Raw genomic sequence first — 21,156 nt, forward strand, 5'->3', positions numbered from 1 at the left:
GATGACTGTTTGGGAACGCAAAGCGTCCCATTTGTTAACAATAAATCTTTCAATCATTCAATCAAACTTTCACATCTTTGACATGGCGAACAGCATTCGTGCAGAGTACAAATAATACAACGGTGCAAAGTAATACAAAGTGCTCGCCTGTACGTTATCAAAATAACCAGCCTACCGGTATATGAAAAGTCAGTCTTTAATCATTGTGTCATCGTCTTCCTCCTGCGTACTAAAACCACCGAAATCCTCTTCGTCGGTGTCGGAGAAGAACCGGCCGTAAATAAGCCGCACCCTTGTATAAGCCGCAGGGACCAGAACGAGGGGGAAAAGTAGCGGCTTATAGTCCGGAAATTACGGTAAGATAGGACGTGTATGTACCGGTGCCAAATCGGTACTTTTTAAACGGTACCTTTATTTAAACGGGGCCTGAAAGGTGAAATACATTATATTTGTATCGCGCTTTTCTCTAGAGACTCAAAGCGCTTTATATATTGAAACCCATTTTTGTACATCTTTAAGCTGCATGCAGTATTTAAAAACCAGTGTGGGTGGCACTGGGAGCAGGTGGGCAAAGTGTCTTGCCTGAGGGCACAACGGCAGTGACTAGGATGGTGAAAGCGGGGATCGAACTTGGAACCCTAAAGTTGCTGGCAAAGCCGCTCTACCAGCCGAGCCACACCACCCACTAAGGGTACTTAAAAGATGAAAACCATACCCAATTTTGTTTAAAAACAATGTATTATTTACTATTACATAGTTATGTACAATTTTTTTAGATAGAGTGATAACCGATAAAAAATAAATGTGCATGTCATAATTATTGCAGCAATAAAGAATACACAAAGGGCCTGTTCTTCTAAAGTTTTGCGTGTATTAAAACATGTGCAAACCTGACAGCACACGCAGAGCGAAACTACTGAGCTCGTGCACAGAGGATTGTGTGTCTGTCTTCATGCAAATATAATCATTTATCAACCACAATGTGATTTGTCAAGACTAAAAATGCTCTGTGGCTGCCGTTCTGTGTCTATATTTAGCACATCTAGAATATTCGTGCAAACTGGCTTGGTTACGCACAAGTTTTGAGAAGTGAACGATTGAGACAGACGATTGAGAGAGGTAATATTTTGTCTATGTTCGCGTCAACATAATTGGACAGTCCAAAATAAAAACATTAGACATATTTTCTATTCAGCAATGTCATTTTATAATTGTATAAGCACTGAATAGTCTAATGGACTGATTCAAACAAATTCAATTGATTTTTTTTATTTTTATATAACAAATATATTATTATATCTCCCAAATAAAAAAAAACTCTCGCAATATGCATTTTATAGCATCTGGATCATTCAATGAAACTAGTCATTCAACCTGCGTGACAAAAATAGATTCTGTTGAAAAGAGTAATACAGTTAGCAAGAGCTTTGGTTGGTAATAAATCAAATATGTTTCAGAAATTCAGTTCGTACTCTGGGAGCGTGGGCTGTGCCACACTTAAAAAAACCCCTTTCTGGAACATTCCCTTACACTTGCAGGGGTGTCAAAGTCAATCGCACAGGGGGCCAAAATTCAAAGCATACTTTAGATTGTGGGGCTAACAAGATTATTGACACCAATAGCCCGCACAAAAAATCAGGCTCACGTGTGCGTCATTAAAAAAATATCTGTTTCTTGGACTCTGTGTAAGTGTGTCTATGTTTGTTTGTTTGTTCTTTCTTGAACATTTCTAAAAATCACTTTAGTAAAACAAGCTATACTAAAGTGATTGTTGATCAACCATCCTCTTTGTCATCCTTTTAACATCTGGGCAAAAAGCTACAATATTTTAAATGCACACAAAAACAGCAAAATCTGTCCTTTCTGTATTATTTATTTCACTAACTGCTTCTTTGCTATCACTTTTACCATCATATTTGTACATATCCTATTTGCTGATGTTGTTCTATTGTTGTTGTTGTTGTTGTTGTTATTGTTGTGTTTGCTGTTGTTGTTTTTGTCTCTCTGTTTTAACCCCCTCTTGTCCCCACAATTTCCCCCTCTCTCTTCCATTTTTTTCTCTTTCTATCCTCTCTGCTCCCGTCCGGCTGCACCAAATAATAATATAAATCCATTTAATAAAGTCAAATACAAATAAGGCAACAAGAGAAGTATCCCACACTTCTCTTTTGTAAAGTAAATTTGTACAGCCGATATGGGCATCTACATCAACAATATGATTTGCCTGAGAAGCTGGACAGTACGGAGCTCCTAAAGGGACATGGGGGAAATATTTTTTTTAAATAATTTTCATTTTTTATTTTTTGTATTTTTTTTAGACACGAGATACATGTCTAAAAAAATAAATAAAAAAATAATAATAATAATTTTAAATTTAAAAAAAAAAAAAAATTTAAAAAAAGTTTAAATCTGAACAACCGATATGGAGATCTACATCAACTACATGATTTGCCTGAGAAGCTGGACAGGTCAAAAAAAAAAAAAGTTTAACATATATGTCTAAGAAAAATAAAAAAATAAAAAATAATAATAAAAAAAATAAAATCCCAAAATTTCCCCCATGTCCCTTTAAGGGCTCCGTAGTACGGGACAAAAAAACAATGTGTGTTTTGTACAGATGGGGTTTAATAGATAAAGCCGGGTCTTTTTAGTCGTGTATAATTCAATTATCGCCCCTTTTGGTGTTAATGTGACACACTCGGTAAGAATTGTTAGTGCAATGCAGCCTACTAATACCAATGTGGCCCTGAATACCACATATAATGGTGTATGTAAATTAAGTTCTTAATTGCTGGGATGTCTGCTGATTTTTAAATGGTCCTGCGGGGACCGGCTATGAGTTCGACACCTGTTGCTTCCAGTACACTGAATGAGTAAACAATCATGTTCAACGCAATCAGACTCCTCACATCTTGTCTCTGTGCTCCGCCGTCTTCAATCACAACTTGGTGAAATTTGCATTGTCTTTTGCATCGGTACCTTGTAAACACAGTTTTTTTTGGAGGTTCTGTGCAAATCTCTCCGAAGGCACTTTAGAGATTCAAAACTTTTCAGTGTGTTTTCCTGTCATCGTATGTCATCGCATCATGAACTGCTTCGCCTTAACACTTCTCCTGGGTGAGTTAATTCATATTATTTATTTCTTATTGTATAAAGAGGAGGGAGCAGCCAACTTACTCAGTCGAAATTCACAACAGACAATCAGGATTCAGTGATGTAATGATTATTATTGCTCAAGCGGAGACTACTTTAGTTTTAGACGAGACTCAAATACTGTAATTATAAGATACTGGAATTATGTTGGTTGATTAACTCCTTTTCAGGCATAATATACAATTTACAATGTATTTGTTGGCTATGTTGATTGACTATTTCCTTGTCATTTTTTTCTCTTTCTTTTTGTTTTTTTTTGCCTTCTGATGTTCAAATGAATGATGAACAAGGGATGGGCATTTACCGACATTGCTAACATACAGTTGAAATAAGGTGAATATTGTGCAAAAGTTTGTTTACACCAGGGGTGTCCAAACTTTTTCCACTGAGGGCCGCACACTGAAAAATCAAAGCAAGCGGGGGCCATTTTGATATTTTTTTTATTTTAAAAACCAATACAATATATGTATAAAAAATATATGTTTAGGCCTCCACTCAGGCTTGATCCCAGGGACCCCAAAGGGTTTTGGTAAAAAAAATATTAAAAATGTGTCATTATTCAGTATTATTATTTTTATTATTATTCAAGTTTTAAATCCCTAGATCAACATTAGGTCTATCTGTCAATATGACGTTTTTAAAGATTTAAGTCGTATGCTCTTGTTTTATGGAAAAAACACAAAATATACAATATTTTCACCCAATAAAATTTTTAAGTGGAATATTTGAGATTATATAATAATTGGAGCATTAAAAAGGTCAATAACTCATAACACCATTGATTTTAATTCATTATTATTTTTTGAGCGATAAAACTTAAAAACAAATCACACAAAAATGATTGGGGAACTAAAAGGGTCCTACTCATTAAAGTGTTAAAAAATAAATTATACACTTTTTTTTACTGTTTACTTTTAACACAATAATCTCGAGATCTACATCAGATCTATCTGTCAATTATAAGTTTTATTGTTGTTTGTGTTTTTTGTCTGTTCGTTTTAGGCCCTTCTTTAAAAAAAAAAACAGCTAAATTTTTTATATGGCAAACACAAAATATGCAACAATTTCCCAAAAAAATATCTCAAAGTGCAATATTTAATGTGACGTAATTGGAGCCTTGGATAGGTCAATAATTCATAATAACATTGATTTTGATTCATTATTTTTTAAAGAAAGAAACAGCCTACTTGGCAGCTTTGTGTTATTAGAGTAAACATTGCAACATTTTCTTGTTACATTTCACCTGTTTGGTCTTTCATACCACTTTTTATGTTTTTAATTTTTTTAATCGTATTTTAAAATGGGCCGTGGGGCCGTTAAAAAATGACCTACGGGCCGCAAATGGCCCCCGGGCCGCACTTTGGACACCCCTGGTTTACACCATCAATTAGATTTTCAAGGGCTCATAACATGCAACTTAAGATATTTCAAGACTTATTTTGATATAATTAGGATGATTACGGCTTACAGCTTATTAAAACTTTGAATTGAAAATTTCGGGTTTTAAAAAACTGTAAACTGTGAAAACTCCAGCAAATAAAAGCTTGACATATTTTACCTTGTATATAATGAGTTTTTAACTTACTAGTTTCACATTTGAAGTTGAATTGCTGACATTGATGGACTTTTACACAATATTCAAATTGTTTGAGTTTCACTTGTACCTATATACATTATTAACTAATAGGGTTGTACGGTATGCCGGTATTAGTATAATACCGCGATACTAATGAATAATTTTCGGTACTATACTGCCTCTGAAAAGTAACGGTCCCCCACCCCCCGCGCCCCCGTCGTCGTCGTCACGTAGAGTCATTGCTGGTTTACAAGCAGACGAGCATGTTTGGCAGCTCACAATCACAGAGTACTTACAAACAGTCACAGTGTGTCGACAGAAAAGGGAAAACGGACGCATTTTGGCTTAAAAACTAACGATAAAGGTGAAACACTGAGATGCCCACCGGAAGTGGTGCTTTAAAACATGGCTAGCTAGCTAGCTAGCGGCTAAAGTCCAGCCGCTGTCTGCAGTGTTTTAGCTACTTCTAAATCACTAATCCTCGCCTCCGTGGCGACAAATGAAGTACATTTCTTACAAGTATCATCCCTGCAGGACGAGGAATAGCTAAACATGCTTCATTACACACCGTAGCTCACCGGCGTCAAAATGTAAACAAACGTCTTTGGTGAATCTACACCTGACATCCACTGTAATGATACAAAGTACAGGAGAGATACTACTATGACTACATCGATATTTTTTGGCATCACAACATCTTCTTTCGTTTTTAAAAAATGTATATTATGTTTATAAACTCAGAATATGACCAATGTATGATCCTGTAACGACTTGGTATCGGATTGATACCTAAATTTGTGGTATCATCAAAAACTAATGTAAAGCATCAAATAACAGAAGAATAAGTGATTATTACATTTTAACAGAAGTGTAGATAGAACATGTTGAAAGAGAAAGTAAGCATATATTAACAGTAAATGAACAAGTCGATTAATAATTCATTTTCTACCACTTGTCCTTAATAATGTTGACAAAATAATAAAATGATAAATGACACAATATGTTACTGCATATGTCAGCAGACTAAATTAGGAGACTTTTTTTGTTTACTTACTAATAAAAGACAAGTTGTATGTTCACTATTTTATTTAAGGACACAATTGCAATAAGAAACATATGTTTAATGTACCGTAAGATTTGTTTGTTAAAATAAAGCCAATAATGTAATTTTTTGTGGTCACCTTTATTTAGAAAAGTATCCAAAAGTACCGAAAAGTATCAAAATTATTTTAGTACCGGTATCGGTACCAAACTATTGATATCGGGACAACACTATTAACTACGTAGTTGTTAACTCTTACCCCATTCGTTTTAACAAATGAATACCGTATTTTTCAGACTATAAGCCGCACCGGTATATAAGGTGCACCAGTGTTTGAGGCTGCAACAATCGCAAAAAAGCGGGACTGATTATTTAGCGGCAGCACAGTGGCACAGGGGTTAGTGCATGTGCCTCACAATACAAAGGTCCTGAGTAATCTTTCTGTGTGGAGTTTGCATGTTCACCCCGTGACTGCGTGGGTTCCGCTCCAGCACAGGGACAAGCGGTAGAAAATGGATGGATGGATGATTATTTAGCAAGATGTTTATTGTTTGCGGTTATAGTTTGTGTTATACTTCGCCAATATTTGAGTTCAAAACAACTCTTAAAATGACTACAACCACAATAATAAACGCTGGTAAATGACTACTTATCACTGGCATTCCTAAAGTTAAAGTTAAAGTACCGCTGATAGTCACACACACACACACACACACTAGGTGTGGTGAAATTATCCTCTGCATTTGACCCATACCCTTGTTACACCCCCCTGGGAGGTGAGGGGAGCAGTGAGCAGCAGCGGTGGCCGCGATCGGGAATCATTTTGGTGATTTAACCCCCACTTCCAACCCTTGATACTGAGTGCCAAGCAGGGAGGCAATGGGTCCCATTTTTATAGTCTTTGGTATGACTCGGCCGGGGTTTGAAGTCACGACCTACCGATCTCAGGGCGGACACTCTAACCACAAGGCCACCGAGCCGTAAATGCTCCATTAAGAGAATACGTTTTCTTCTCCCGAAGGGTCCTTCTTCATCATTGGACATTGTGTTTTCCCACCTGGTAGGACCTACTTTACACTATTTGATTCATGTTGCATTGTGTCCACTCTTGCAGACTTGATGTTTCGACTGCCTTTGCAGGTTCATGTGATAACTACGTCAACATTACGCAACCGTCACGCAATATACTCTTCACCTCATCTTCCTTCCCTGGCTACCCGCACAATGACGGGTCCTATACTAATCAGTGGGTGCGCTTCACTGGGATCGGTGGAGACAAAGTCATCGCTTCCTGCCTAGGACGCCCGACTGGTGGTTTCCAACACTCTTCACGTATCCAGTTTTTACATCCAACCGAAGAATCCAATTCTCCGACATCAGGGAATGGAGAAATTTATGTTTCATCCTGCGGTAGTCATACCTTCCCAGCCAGTGTGGTGCTGTGTCCAGGAGAGTTCTACATATACAGAGCTTCAAGTTACCCAATATCCGGAACTGGCCTTATAACTTGTAAGGATGTCATTGATTACGGACTTTATTATTGGTCGCTTTGTTTCATTCTTGGTATCTCTGTTTAGATCATAGTGTCTGTAAAAATGCTTCCTGTGGACCACTTGCGCAGTGTAACAGTGATGGAGGGTGTACTTGTGTGGCTGGCTACGAGTTACGCCCAGAACATCTGCCAACAGGGGATTCGTTCGGTTGTACTGGTAAATATATGTGCATCACATGTAGGTTTTTGAACAAAGGTTGGTAGAGTAGCCAAAAATGGTACTTAAGTACTGTTACTTTAGAGCGGCGGTATCCAAAGTGCCATTTACGGCCTGCAGCAAATTTCTCAACGGCCACATGCACATTCTCAAACATGCTATTACAAAAGAACAAATACAACGTGGAATTAAAGCTACAAGCAGCGATGGACGGGACCGACTTTGAGGGCTCATAAAATCCAAACCGGAGCAGTAATTAAAACTCTTTCATCAACTTTTAATCAGACGGGTTCAATCTCTCTCCTGTGCTAATTTGAAGCCGACACGACAAACACGCTCAGAGGAGATAATGTTTGAAAAAAGGTGACTGTTTTTACACAACTTTTGTTTTGAAGGGGGAATTGCAAACTTCCTGTTGATTTTTGCTGGGGGTTGTTAGTGTATGAAATATAGGTCTTAGTGAGACCTACATAGAGGTTTTTGTTTCATGTCTCTACGACATTCCTACTGTTTTCTTTCTAGGGGGCGCCAGAGCGCAATTTTGAGTTTTGGGGTTTGGTTTTTTGATTAGATCGCAATTTTCGCCAGTCCTGATGTGTGTGTCCAATTTGGTGAGTTTTGAAGCATGTTAAGGGGGTCAAATTACAGCTCAAAGAGGCGGCGGTATAATAATAAAACACTATAGGGTCCTCTGTCCCAAAGGGACTCGGTCCCTAATAAAAGAGCAAAGTAATGAAAACAAGGTTGTAATGTTTACCCTAGAAATTAGCGATGCATGGTATATTTTTCAAGCCGATACCGATGAACTTATTTTGTTTGAATGCTGTCTGTTTACATATTTTGAATAGACATAGATGAGTGTGCCAAAGATGAGTCGTGCGGTAGTAACTCCGATTGTAACAACACAATCGGAGCGTATACTTGTCGCTGCCTGGCTGGATATAATGCAACAGATCCAGGAAAACCACCTGGAAGCTCCAATGCATGTATAGGTAGGGTTTACACATGTGTCACACTCTACTGCAAATCCACCTACAGGTACAAATAAGGTCACCTGAAACTGATCCCTCATGTTCTTTTCCTGCTGCAAGATATTGACGAGTGTCTTCAAAACGTCTGCGGCGACGATGGACAATGTGTCAACGAGCTAGGAACTTATAAATGCGATTGCTTCAATGGTTACCAGATTGTAAGGAACGCCACTCCAGTTTGTCAAGGTCGGTCAATAATGAATGACTGTTTGTATTTTAATGTTGGATCTGCATTAAAATCTTAGAGATCACCATTATATAATGAACAATTAGAGGTAAAATGTCAAGGATTTTCAAAATTACATATATTTCAAAATTATAACAATTCCAGATACTTGCACACACATAGCAAACAACTCCTTGTTTATCGCTGTTATTGGTTCTAGGCCTGACTATCTAGTTTTACAAGACAAAATTATCATACAAAAAATAAAGTAGATTTTTTTCAAGAAAAAAGTCCTAATTTTTAAAAGAATAAAATTGCAGTAGACCCGTTATAAAGATAAGGTCAAATTTTCAGGGTGCAACCCATAATTTGAAAAAATAAATAAATAAGACAAATAAATTGGAATTAAAAAAATAATAATCTACAAGACAAAATCACAATAGGCCAAAAACAAAATAAGGTAGAATTATCAAGAAAAAATTTCATAATTTTACAAGAATAAAATTGCAATAGTCCTATAACAAAAACAATATATCTATAGGCCTATAACAAAATTATGGTAGACTTTTTAAGAACAATTTCATAATTTAAACAAGAATACAATTGAAATAGGCCCATAACAAAAAAAAGTAGAATTTTCAAGAACACGATCATCATTTTACAAGAATAAAATCGCAATAGACTCATAACAAATATAAGATACCGTAGAATATTTTTCAAAAAGCCATCATTTTAAAACAAAGAAAAAACCATCACAATAGGCCTGTTACAAAAATAAGTTGGAATTAAAAAAACCAAAACATTTACAAGACAAAATCACAATAGGCCAAAAACAAAATAAGGTAGAATTTTCAAAAAAACATTTAATAATTTTATAAAAATAAAATTGCAATAGTCCTTTAACAAAAAAATATATATCTATAGGCCTATAACAAAAATATTGTAGAACTTTTAAGAACAATTTCATAATTTAAACAAGAATACAATTGAAATAGGCCCATAACAAAAATAAGGTAGAATTTTTAAGAAAACAGTCATAATTTTACAAGAATAAAATCGCAATAGACTTATAAATATAAGAAAGAATATTTGTAAAAAAGCCATCATTTAAAAAAACAAAACACAATAGGCCAATTACAAAAATAGGTTAGAATCTTTCCAGAACAATTTCATAATTTTACAATGTTAAGATTGTAATGTTATGTTCATTATTATTATTATATTAGTTAATGTCTAAATCCCATTCCTGAAAACTAGCCTGAATAAAATAAACAAGTCAGTAAAACGAAACACTCCTGTTTGTCAAGGTCTGTCAATAATTAATGCCTGTTTGTATTTTAATGATGGATCTGTATTGAAATCTTAAGAACACCATAATATAACAAACAATTAGAGGTACATTGTCAAGGATTTTCAAAATTAAATACTGTACATTCAAAATTTCAGATAATAGCACACATATATTCCTCGTTTATCGCGGTTATTGGTTCTGGGCCTGACTATCTAGTTTTACATAAAAAAAATAATCATACCAAAAATAAGGTTGCTTTTTTTAACTGAACCGAGGACGTCGTTGTGGCTTGTGCAGCCCTTTGAGACACTGGTGATTAAGGGCTGTATAAATAAACTTTGATTGATTGAAGAAAAAAAATCCTAATTTTAAAAGAATGCAATTGAAATAGGCCCATAACAAAAATAAGGTAGTATTTTCCAGAAAACAGTCATAATTTTACAAGAATAAAATCACAATAGACTCATAACAAATATAAAATAGAATATTTTTCCAAAAGCTATCATTTTAAAAGAAAAATAAATTACAATAGGCCAATTACAAAAATAAGTTAGAATCTTTCAAGAACAATTTCATAATTTTACAATACTAAGATTGTAATGTTATTATGTTCAATATTATTATTATATTAGTTAATGTCTAAATCCCATTCCTGAAAACTAGTAATGGCACTGCCTGAATAAAAATACTACTTGGAGTTTTAATATTACAAGAAAAAATGACAACAATTACAAGAATACAGCCGAAAAATTGGAAATTTTAGATACAAAGCTTTACTAAAAGTCATGTTATATATTTTAGAAGGATACATTTGTATTTACAAAAAACAACAACAAAGTCATCATCTAAGCTGTAACATTTTAATAATATTGAGGGAAAATTACAAGTTTCTTCTTGTAATATCACTACTTTTTCTTGTTACATAACAAAAATGTATTGTTCTGTTTTAAATTTTACTCTGTAATGCCTATACACAACTAACCCACTAAATATCATGTTGAACCAATCATTTACATTTTCTTATGAAACATAATTTGTGGTAGTCAGCAACAGTTTGTGTATAGTCATACAATTACCCATTTTCCCATGTTTTAATATTCTATGTCATCTATTTCATTGTCAGATATAAATGAATGTTCCAAAGCCGACTTATGTGGTCCAAGCTCTTTGTGCACCAACACACTTGGAAGTTTTACCTGCACGTGCCAGCTGGGCTACTTTCCAACTGTACAAGAACGGCCACCCGACCAGAACAATAATTGTATAGGTAAACCTACACTGTGTGGATGGAAAACAACAAAGACTAAATTCATACTTCAAATAGGCTAGCTATAGTCTATTCAAAATGGCCATCCTCCAAAGCGGGGTCTCAAAGTCAGTGACCTGGGGAGTCCATTTAACCACATGAATACGTTTGTCAACGACAAACCCCAAAACCAGGGAAGTTGGCACGTTGTGTAACTGGTAAATAAAAACAGAATACAATGATTTGCTAATCCCTTTCAACCTCTATTCAATTGAACAGACTGCAAAGACAAGATACTTAACGTTCGAACTGGAAAGCTTTGTTATTTTTTGCAAATATCCCACAGGTGAACAGGCTAATTGGGAACAGGTGGGTGCCATGATTGGGTATAAAAGCAGCTTCCATGAAATGCTCAGTCATTCAGAAACAAGGATGGGGCGAGGGTTACCACTTTGTGAACAAATGCGTGAGCAAATTCTTGAACAGTTTAAGAACAACATTTCTCAACTAGCTATTGCAAGGGATTTAGGGATTTCACCATCTTTGGTCCGTAATATCATCAAAAGGTTCAGAGAATCTAGAGAAATCACTGCGCGGAAGCGATAATATTACGGACCTTCGATCCCTCAGGCAGTACTGCATCAAAAAACGACATCAGTGTGTAAAGGATATCACCACATGGGCTCAGGAACACTTCAGAAAACCACTGTCAGTAACTACAGTTGGTTGCTACATCTGTAAGTGCAAGTTAAAACTATACTATGCAAAGCGAAAGTCATTCATCAACAACACCCAGAAACGCTGCCGGCTTTGCTGGGCCTGAGCTCATCTAAGATGGACTGATGCAAAGTGGAAAAGTGTTCTGTGGTCTGACGAGTCCACATTTCAAATTGTTTTTAGAAACTGTGGACGTCGTGTCCTCCGGACCAAAGAGGAAAATAACTATTCGGATTGTTATAGGCACAAAGTTCAAAAGCCAGCATCTGTGATGGTATGGGGGTGTATTAGTGCCCAAGACATGGGTAACTTACACATCTGTGAAGGCACCATTAATGCTGAAAGGTACATACAGGTTTTGGAGCAACATATGTTTCTATCCAAGAAACGTTATCATGGACGCCCCTGCTTATTTCAGCAAGACAATGCCAAGCCACGTGTTACATCAACGTGGCTTCATAGTAAAAGAGTGCGGGTACTAGACTGGCCTGCCTGTAGTCCAGACCTGTCTCCCATTGAAAATGTGTGGCACATTATGAAGCCTAAAATACCACAACGGAGACCCCCGGACTGTTGAACAACTTAAGCTGTACATCAAGCAAGAACGGAAAATAATTCCACCTGAAAAGCTTCAAAAATTGGTCTCCTCAGTTCTCGAACGTTTACTGAGTGTTGTTAAAAGGAAAGGCCATGTAACACAGTTGTAAAAAGGCTCCAGTGCCAACTTTTTTGAAATGTGTTGCTGCCATTAAATTCTAAGTTAATGATTATTTGCAAAAAAAAATGTTGTTTCTCAGTTGGAACATTAAATATCTTGTCTTTGCAGTCTATTCAATTGAATATAAGTTGAAAAGGATTTGCAAATCATTGTATTTTGTTTTTATTTACGAATTACACAACGTGCCAACTTCACTGGTTTTGGGTTTTGTACATGGTAGGCTATAGGCTTCTAGGAGCGAGCAGCTACCCAACAGCTAAGCACACAATAGCACACAACCTTGACGTGCATAAGAAGTGCCCTTCACTGAACAATATTGCAGTTTAAAACATCTGTCAATAGTACCAAAAATCATAGTCGCATATTACCAACAGACTCGTACAAGAAAGTATCCAGTAACAAACGTGTCCGCATTATTCGACTTACATTGTTATAAACCTATTTTAATGACTTATTGTGACTATTAGGTATACAAAAAAAAAAGAAAACAAATACTACTCCACTTCAAAAGTATTAATCTGTCAGAAGGTTAGTGTTATTCATATCTTCTATGTTTCTCTGAGTAATTTTACTTGATCAAACCTTTCCGGAAATGCCACACTACAAAATGTATGAGTATGTATTATAATTTGTGTCTCCAATATCATATCGGAAGTTGAAAAAGTTGTATCAGGACACACTTAATTTTAAGCGAGATTCAAGATTACCATTTTGAATTTAACTACTGTATTATGGTGCCGCAACTACACTTAACTATGACGTCAACATGTGCAAGTTTGAGACCCCTGATCTAAAGTCAAGTGTTTTTTTTGGCAGCTACGGTTGATTTTTGTTTTTTTTATGTTTCAGATATTGACGAGTGTGTTGAAGATGCCACCGTCTGCGGTCCTGACTCCAACTGCACCAACTCGGTTGGGTCATACATCTGCACCTGTTTCCGTGGTTACCGGACGAACAACCCAAACGTGATAGCCAGCAATGTTAACCCATGCACAGGTGAACGCACCACTTGAAGGACTCGATATCTACTATATGTTTAATTTGTGTCTTTTCCCTGTTTTATAGACATAGACGAGTGCAGCGAGACACCTGGTATCTGTGGGAAGGGAACCGTGTGCACTAATACACTGGGGACCTTCTATTGTTCCTGTCCAGATGGCTTCTACCCCACCACTGGGATAATATGGATTTTTGGTGTCTCCTTTTGTAAAAGTAACCTTTCAATACACTAAACTAAGATAGCATTATTGTTCAAAGAGCAGCACATATGGAATATGATCATTTCTCTGGTAGGTCTTCATGATATTGTCGATGAAATAAAGCCTCCTGCGGTAAGTGACGTTTTTGAGGTGACATAATCGAGAAAGAACATCAAAAATAGGAATGCTGTTCCATCATGTTAGTATATAAGTAAGTGTATATTTTGCAGGGTCGCACAAAAGAGAGAACCTTTCTCGACAACATGGACCAACAACTTGTCAGCAACAATGACATCATCTTGCCAGGACCAGTCAGTACAACGAAAACACAAAATATAATCAATATTATCCTGCTAGTATTTAAACTAATGCTAGTGTGCTTCAAAACATGTATTGTCTTGCTCTGATATGCTGTTATGCATTTTTGGAGCATACAAATACAGCAAATCTAAGCATTTGATATTTTTTTGGGGGAAAAAAAAAATAGGATACATATATTTTTAAATTATTCTATAAACTAAAGCATTTCTGAATATTATCTTCATCAAAACAGACTTTTTGGGGTAGATTTTTGAAGCATATAATGCACCCCTGCGACCCCGAATAAAAAATCCAAAATAATAATAGTAGTAATATATTATATATAATTGTAATAATTATTCTATGAACTGAAAAAAATATGCAAATTGCCTTAATAAAATCAATGTTGTTTTGTTTTTACTTTTGTGGCATATACTGTACAATTACAGCATATTTAAGCATTCGCTAAAAGTTAATGGAAAAAAATACAATTAAATATATCATATAATTATAAAAATCATTGTATGAGCTAATAATGGTTAAACAATTACACTCATCAAATTAGACCTTTTGGGCTTGATTTTTGAAGCATGTACAATTATAGCATGTGGGAAAAAAAGAATAAATAAAAATACATTCATACAATATGATATGTAATTAGAATAATTATTCTAAAAACTAAAAAAATATATATAAAAATCACCCTCATCAAATTAAAATTTTGAGGCTAAAATTTTGTAGCATGTAAGATTATATCACAGCATTCACACAATTTTGTAACAAAAACATAGATAAATGATAAATGATAGTTATAATACTCAAATATTATATATCATTTTAATAATTAATCTATGTACTAAACTAAACTGGGTTTTTGTAGCATATAACATTACAGCATATTTCAGAATTCAATAAATTATGTAAAAATAGTAAAATGTAAAAACTATATAAATAAAAAAAAAATTATAGACACATATTGGAAATATTCTGTTTCAAACCCCTTGATTATTAGTACGCAAACACTTAGAGTCCATGCAAAAATGTATTATTATTATGAGTATATATTTTTTTGCTGCATTTCTGCTTTAATCTACAAAACCAGTGAAGTTGGCACGTTGTGTAATTTGTAACTAAAAACAGAATAAAATGATTTGCAAATCCTTTTCAACTTATATTCAATTGAATAAACTGCAAAGACAAGATATTTAATGAGACACTTAATTTTTTTTTTTTGGCAAATAATCATTAACTTAAAATTGAATGGCAACACATTGCAAAAAAGTTGGCACAGGGGCATTTTTTTACCACCGTGTTACATGGCCTTTCCTTTTAACAACACTCAGTAAACGTTTGGGAACTGAGGAGACCAATTTTTGAAGCTTTTCAGGTGGATATATTTCCCATTTTTGCTTGATGTACAGCTTAAGTTGTTCAACAGTTCGGGGTCTCCGTTGTGGTATTTTAGGCTTCATAATGCACCACACATTTTCAATGGGAGACATGAATTGATTAACGTGGACCCCGACTTAAACAAGTTGAAAAACTTATTCGGGTGTTAACATTTAGTGGTCAATTGTACGAAATATGTACTGTACTGTACAATCTACTAATAAAAGTTTCAATCAATCAATCAACAAAAGGTCTAGACTACAGGCACGCCAGTCTAGTACCCACACTCTTTTATTATGAAGCCACGCTGTTGTAACAAATGGCTTGGCATTGTCTTGCTGAAATAAGCAGGGGCGTTCATGATAACATTGCTTGGATGGCAACATATGTTGCTCCAAAACCTGTGTGTACCTTTCAGCATTAATGGTGCCTTCACAGATGTGTAAGTTACCCATGCCTTGGGCACTAATACACCCCCATACCATCACAGGAGCTGGCTTTTCAACTTTGTGCTTACAACAATCCGGATGGTTCTTTTCCCCTTTGTTCCGGAGGACACGACGTCCACAGTTTCCAAAAACAATTTGAAAAATGGACTCGTCAGACTACACTTTGCATACGTCCATCTTAGATGAGCTCGGGCCCAGCGAAACCGACGGCGTTTCTGGGTGTTGTTGATAAATGCCTTTCGCTTTGCATAGTGGAATTTTAACTTGCACTTACAGATGTAGCGACCAACTGTAGTTACTGACAGTGGTTTTCTGAAGTGTTCCTGAGCCCATGTGGTGATATCCTTTACACACTGATGTCGGTTTTTGATGCCGTACCGCCTGAGGGATCGAAGGTCACGGGCATTCAATGTTGGTTTTCAGCCTTGCTGCTTATGTGCAGTGATTTCTCCAGATTCTCTGAACCTTTTGATGATATTACGGACCGTAAATGGTTAAGTCCCTAAATTCTTTGCAATAGCTGGTTGAGAAATGTTGTTCTTAAACAATTTGCTCACACATTTGTTCACAAAGTGCTGACCCTCGCACCATCCTTGTTTGTGAATGACTGAGCATTTCCTGGAAGCTGCTTTTATACCCAATCATGGCACCCACCTGTTCCCAATTAGCCTGCTCACCTGTGGGATGTTCCAAATAAGTGTTTGATGAGCATTCCTCAACTTTCTCAGTCATTTTTGCCACTTGTGCCAGCTTTTTTGAAACATGTTACAGGCATCAAATTCCAAATGAGCTAATATTTGCAAAAAATAACAACGTTTCTCAGTTCAAACGTTAAGTATCTTGTCTTTGCGGTTTATTCAATTTAATATAGGTTGAAAAGGATTTGCAAATCATTGTATTCTGTTTTTATTTACCATTTACGCAACGTGTCAACTTCACTGGTTTTGGGTTTTGTACAAGACAAAGAAGCTTTAAGTCTTCAGATTTGACAGTGGAACATATTTATTCTATGTGCTGTATTTGATCACCTTTTTTCTCTTCGTCTCCGCAGACAGTAGCAAACAGCTTCTCAGCATCGATGGTACTTGTTTATTTTTTCTTTTTTTTAAATCAACTTTTATTGCTATTTGTAGGAAACTTACTTTTCATGTCAACATGTCCTCAAGGAGGTGTCAGGAGTCGGACCCCAGGCCAAAACCATCAAGGTGCAAAGCGAAGGAGACGCAGAGACAGGAAGTAAGATCCTCGCTATCTCGGACCGCCTTGTGACCGCCATGGTGTCGCCGGGTCAGAACCACACCACAACCACCTTGAACAGCACAACCGTGGGTAAGCGATGTTCACCGTTCTATTTTCTATTATTGTTTCACAACATTCATACCTCCTTAAATGTGTGGGCTAGATCTAACCCTTGAGATATTTGGACCTGAGAGTAGTGGAAGTTCTTCTCATCTCTCAGCAAATGGAAACATCATGCAAATTAACCTAGAAGGTCTGGCGAAGAACAACAACGGTGAGGCACATGACATGATGTGGTATGCATTGGATTCCCCATTGTTTTCCCTTTCCTTCATAGTGACACTGCAGAAGATTCTGGTTCTCACAATGAGATCTTAATTTACAAACTCCGTTTCCATATGAGTTGGGAAATGGTGTTAGATGTAAATATAAACGGAATACAATGATTTGCAAATCCTTTTCAACCCATATTCAATTGAATGCACTACAAAGACAAGATGTTTGATGTTTTTGCAAATAATAATTAACTTAGAATTTCATGGCTGCAACACGTGCCAAAGTAGTTGGGAAAGGGCATGTTCACCACTGTGTTACATGGCCTTTCCTTTTAACAACACTCAGTAAACGTTTGGGAACTGAGGAGACACATTTTTTAAGCTTCTCAGGTGGAATTCTTTCCCATTCTTGCTTGATGTACAGCTTAAGTTGTTCAACAGTCCGGGGGTCTCCGTTGTGGTATTTTAGGCTTCATAATGTGCCACACATTTTCAATGGGAGACAGGTCTGGACTACAGGCAGGCCAGTCTAGTACCCGCACTCTTTTACTATGAAGCCATGGCTTGGCATTGTCTTGCTGAAATAAGCAGGGGCGTCCATGATAACGTTGCTTGGATGGCAACATATGTTGCTCCAAAACCTGTATGTACCTTTCGGCATTAATGGCGCCTTCACAGATGTGTAAGTTACCCATGTCTTGGGCACTAATACACCCCCATACCATCACAGATGCTGGCTTTTCAACTTTGCGCCTATAACAATCCAGGTGGTTCTTTTCTTCTTTGGTCCGGAGGACACGACGTCCACAGTTTCCAAAAACAATTTGAAATGTGGACTCGTCAGACCACAGAACACTTTTCCACTTTGTATCAGTCCATCTTAGATGAGCTCAGGCCCAGCGAAGCCGACGGCGTTTCTGGGTGTTGTTGATAAACGTTTTTCGCCTTGCATTGGAGAGTTTTAACTTGCACTTATAGATGTAGCGACCAACTGTTGTTACTTACAGTGGGTTTCTGAAGTGTTCCTGTGCCCATGTGGTGATATCCTTTACACACTGATGTTGCTTGTTGATGCAGTACAGCCTGAGGGATCAAAGGTCACGGGCTTAGCTGCTTACGTGCAGTGATTTCTCCAGATTCTCTGAACCCTTTGATGATATTACGGACCGTAGATGGTGAAATCCCTAAATTCCTTGCAATAGCTGGTTGAGAAAGTTTTTTCTTAAACTGTTCAACAATTTGCTCACGCATTTGTTGACAAAGTGTTGACCCTCGCCCCATCCTTGTTTGTGAATGACTGAGCATTTCATGGAATCTACTTTTATACCCAATCATGGCACCCACCTGTTCCCAATTTGCCTGTTCACCTGTGGGATGTTCCAAATAAGTGTTTGATGAGCATTCCTCAACTTTATCAGTATTTATTGCCACCTTTCCCAACTTCTTTGTCACGTGTTGCTGGCATCAAATTCTAAAGTTAATGATTATTTGCAAAAAAAAAAAGTTTATCAGTTTAAACATCAAATATGTTGTCTTTGTAGCATATTCAACTGAATATGGGTTGAAAATGTTTTGCAAATCATTGTATTCCATTTATATTTACATCTAACACAATTTCCCAACTCATATGGCAACGGGGTTTGTACATGAGTTTTAAGTAAACTGAATAAACATTGTGTTTTATCATACGGACTTGACCAGGTTCTGCGGCAGCGGCCTTTATGACACTAAACGGCATGGAGAGTCTTCTCAGTCATCAGTACTTTGAAAGCGAGAACAGGACGGAGATGTACTCGGACGTTATCACAGCGGTCTTACCTTCAGTGAACAAAACCGACCTCACCGAGCCGGTCAACTTCACCCTTCAACACAAGAAGGTATCTCATTTTAGAACAAGACGTTTCTTTTAACTACAGTGGTACCTCGGCTTATGAGTTTTGGGGTTTACAAGCTTTCTCTCGGCTACCTGTCATCGGGTTCTAAGGCTCCCCACCATCAGTTGGCGTACCAAACGTCTTGGTCAACTCTGTAAGAACCTACTGGTTATGAAATCGATTTGTTTTTCCAACCATTGGAACAAAGAAGAAAATGAGTATGAAGGAAAGAAGAATTAAAGAAAGAAATCATCAAAAACATGGCTGACCGTTTAGCCTAGGGGTGTTTAAACTTTTGCCACTGAAAAATGAAAGAATGCGGGGGACATTTTGATATTTTTCATTTTCAAAACCAGCACAATATAAGTGTTCCAGTCATAAAAATATTCAAAATAAGTCATATATTAATTTTTTTTTCAATGCTTAAATCTCAGGATCAACTTCAGAGCTATGTGTTGATGCAAGGTTTTATTTTGTTTTATGCCCTGGCAAAAAAAAACAAACAAACTTGGCAATACAAATCTAAATATGCATTTTCCCTTAAACAATGTTCAAAATGGAATTTTTGATGTGAAGTAATTGGAGCCAATAATTAAAGCTAAAGTTAAAGTACCACTGATAGTCACACACACACTAGGTGGGGTGAAATTACCCTCTGCATTTGACCCATCCCCTTGTTCCAACCCCTGGGAGGTGAGGGGAGCAGTGAGCAGCAGCGGTGGCCGCGCTCGGGAATAATTTTGGTGATTTAACCCCCAATTGCAACCCTTGATGCTGAATGCCAAGCAGGGAGGTAATGGGTCCCATTTTTAATAATCTTTGGTATGACTCGGCCGGGGTTTGAACTCAGGACCTAATTCTTAACAACATTGATTTTGATTCATTATTATTTTTCTAGCGTGTCCAAATCCTCAAAGTTCCAAAAGGGACCTACTAATAAAAGTGTTAAACACAAGTTGTATTATTATTATTTCATTACTTTCAGCGATTAAATCTCCAGATTAACCTCAGGTTTTATGCTTTTTTGTTTGTGTTTGTGTGTTCTTTTTAATGCCCTACTTGACATAGAAAACTATATTTTATGCCAAATACACAAAATATGCAATATTTTCCCCCCAAAATATTCCAAATTAGAATTTTGGATTTGATGTGATGTGGAGCCTTCAATAGGTCAATAATCCATAACACCATTGATTTTGATTAATTAATATTTATTGAGCAACAGCTGGTTAACGGGGGGAAAAAACAGCCTGCGTGATAGCTTTGTGTTATTAGAGTCAACATTGCAACTTTTTCTCGTGACATTTCACCTGCATGCTCTTCTATGCCACTTGTTTATGTTTTTTTGTAATAGTATTTTCAGAATGTGCTGCAGGCTGTTAAAAAAAATATCTGCAAATGGCCCCCAGGCTGCACTTTGGACACCCCTGTAATGTAGCCGACTTAGCAACACGGTTGGAGCGTATCACTGCTAGCCTGCACCATACTGAAGCATAACGAGTCAATAACACCAGTGAAGGGCATTAAAATAATATGTATCCATAAAAATATGGAGAAGCTGCAGATGGTGTATTTGACAGAGAGCAGATTGAAAGACATATTGTACGAGTCCACTCAGCAAGGTAAATACTGTGCATTATTATTACATTACTTCATAAAAATACTTCATTTGTTTGTAATACATTCTATTGTATAATTTTCATACACAATTTGTTATCAAAAAGTTAGTTTTCTTCAGTTTTTATTAGAGTTTTTAGAAAGAACACATGTACAAAGAATGAT

General features: G+C 36.5%; 2 protein-coding genes across 3 annotated transcripts in view; one reads left to right on the forward strand and one right to left on the reverse strand.

Moving 5' to 3' along the window:
* LOC133642206 (ubiquitin carboxyl-terminal hydrolase 37-like) overlaps nt 1–21,156 on the reverse strand; it is a 105,747-nt gene that overhangs the window by 28,635 nt on the left and 55,956 nt on the right. The window contains exon 1 of one of the 2 annotated variants that reach the window (XM_062036285.1): nt 17,129–17,241. The exons of the other annotated variant lie outside the window; for it this stretch is intronic. The gene's annotated coding sequence lies outside the window, so the exon portion shown is untranslated. Of the gene's footprint in view, nt 1–17,128; nt 17,242–21,156 lie in introns of those variants that run through there. 2 annotated transcript variants of the gene reach the window in all.
* The window catches only part of LOC133643000 (adhesion G protein-coupled receptor E1-like), a 38,007-nt gene continuing 19,937 nt past the window's right edge, over nt 3,087–21,156 (forward strand). The window contains exons 1-14 of the mRNA XM_062037420.1: nt 3,087–3,117; nt 6,912–7,280; nt 7,349–7,480; nt 8,329–8,472; nt 8,572–8,697; nt 11,092–11,235; nt 13,499–13,645; nt 13,715–13,861; nt 13,943–13,980; nt 14,079–14,159; nt 17,038–17,067; nt 17,153–17,315; nt 17,389–17,499; nt 19,202–19,377. Of these exons, the coding sequence (XP_061893404.1) occupies nt 3,087–3,117; nt 6,912–7,280; nt 7,349–7,480; nt 8,329–8,472; nt 8,572–8,697; nt 11,092–11,235; nt 13,499–13,645; nt 13,715–13,861; nt 13,943–13,980; nt 14,079–14,159; nt 17,038–17,067; nt 17,153–17,315; nt 17,389–17,499; nt 19,202–19,377 (1,839 nt within the window). The remainder of the gene's footprint in view (nt 3,118–6,911; nt 7,281–7,348; nt 7,481–8,328; nt 8,473–8,571; nt 8,698–11,091; nt 11,236–13,498; nt 13,646–13,714; nt 13,862–13,942; nt 13,981–14,078; nt 14,160–17,037; nt 17,068–17,152; nt 17,316–17,388; nt 17,500–19,201; nt 19,378–21,156) is intronic.

Source organism: Entelurus aequoreus, linkage group LG25 (assembly GCF_033978785.1).
Source record: "Entelurus aequoreus isolate RoL-2023_Sb linkage group LG25, RoL_Eaeq_v1.1, whole genome shotgun sequence".
Lineage (NCBI taxonomy): Eukaryota > Metazoa > Chordata > Actinopteri > Syngnathiformes > Syngnathidae > Entelurus > Entelurus aequoreus.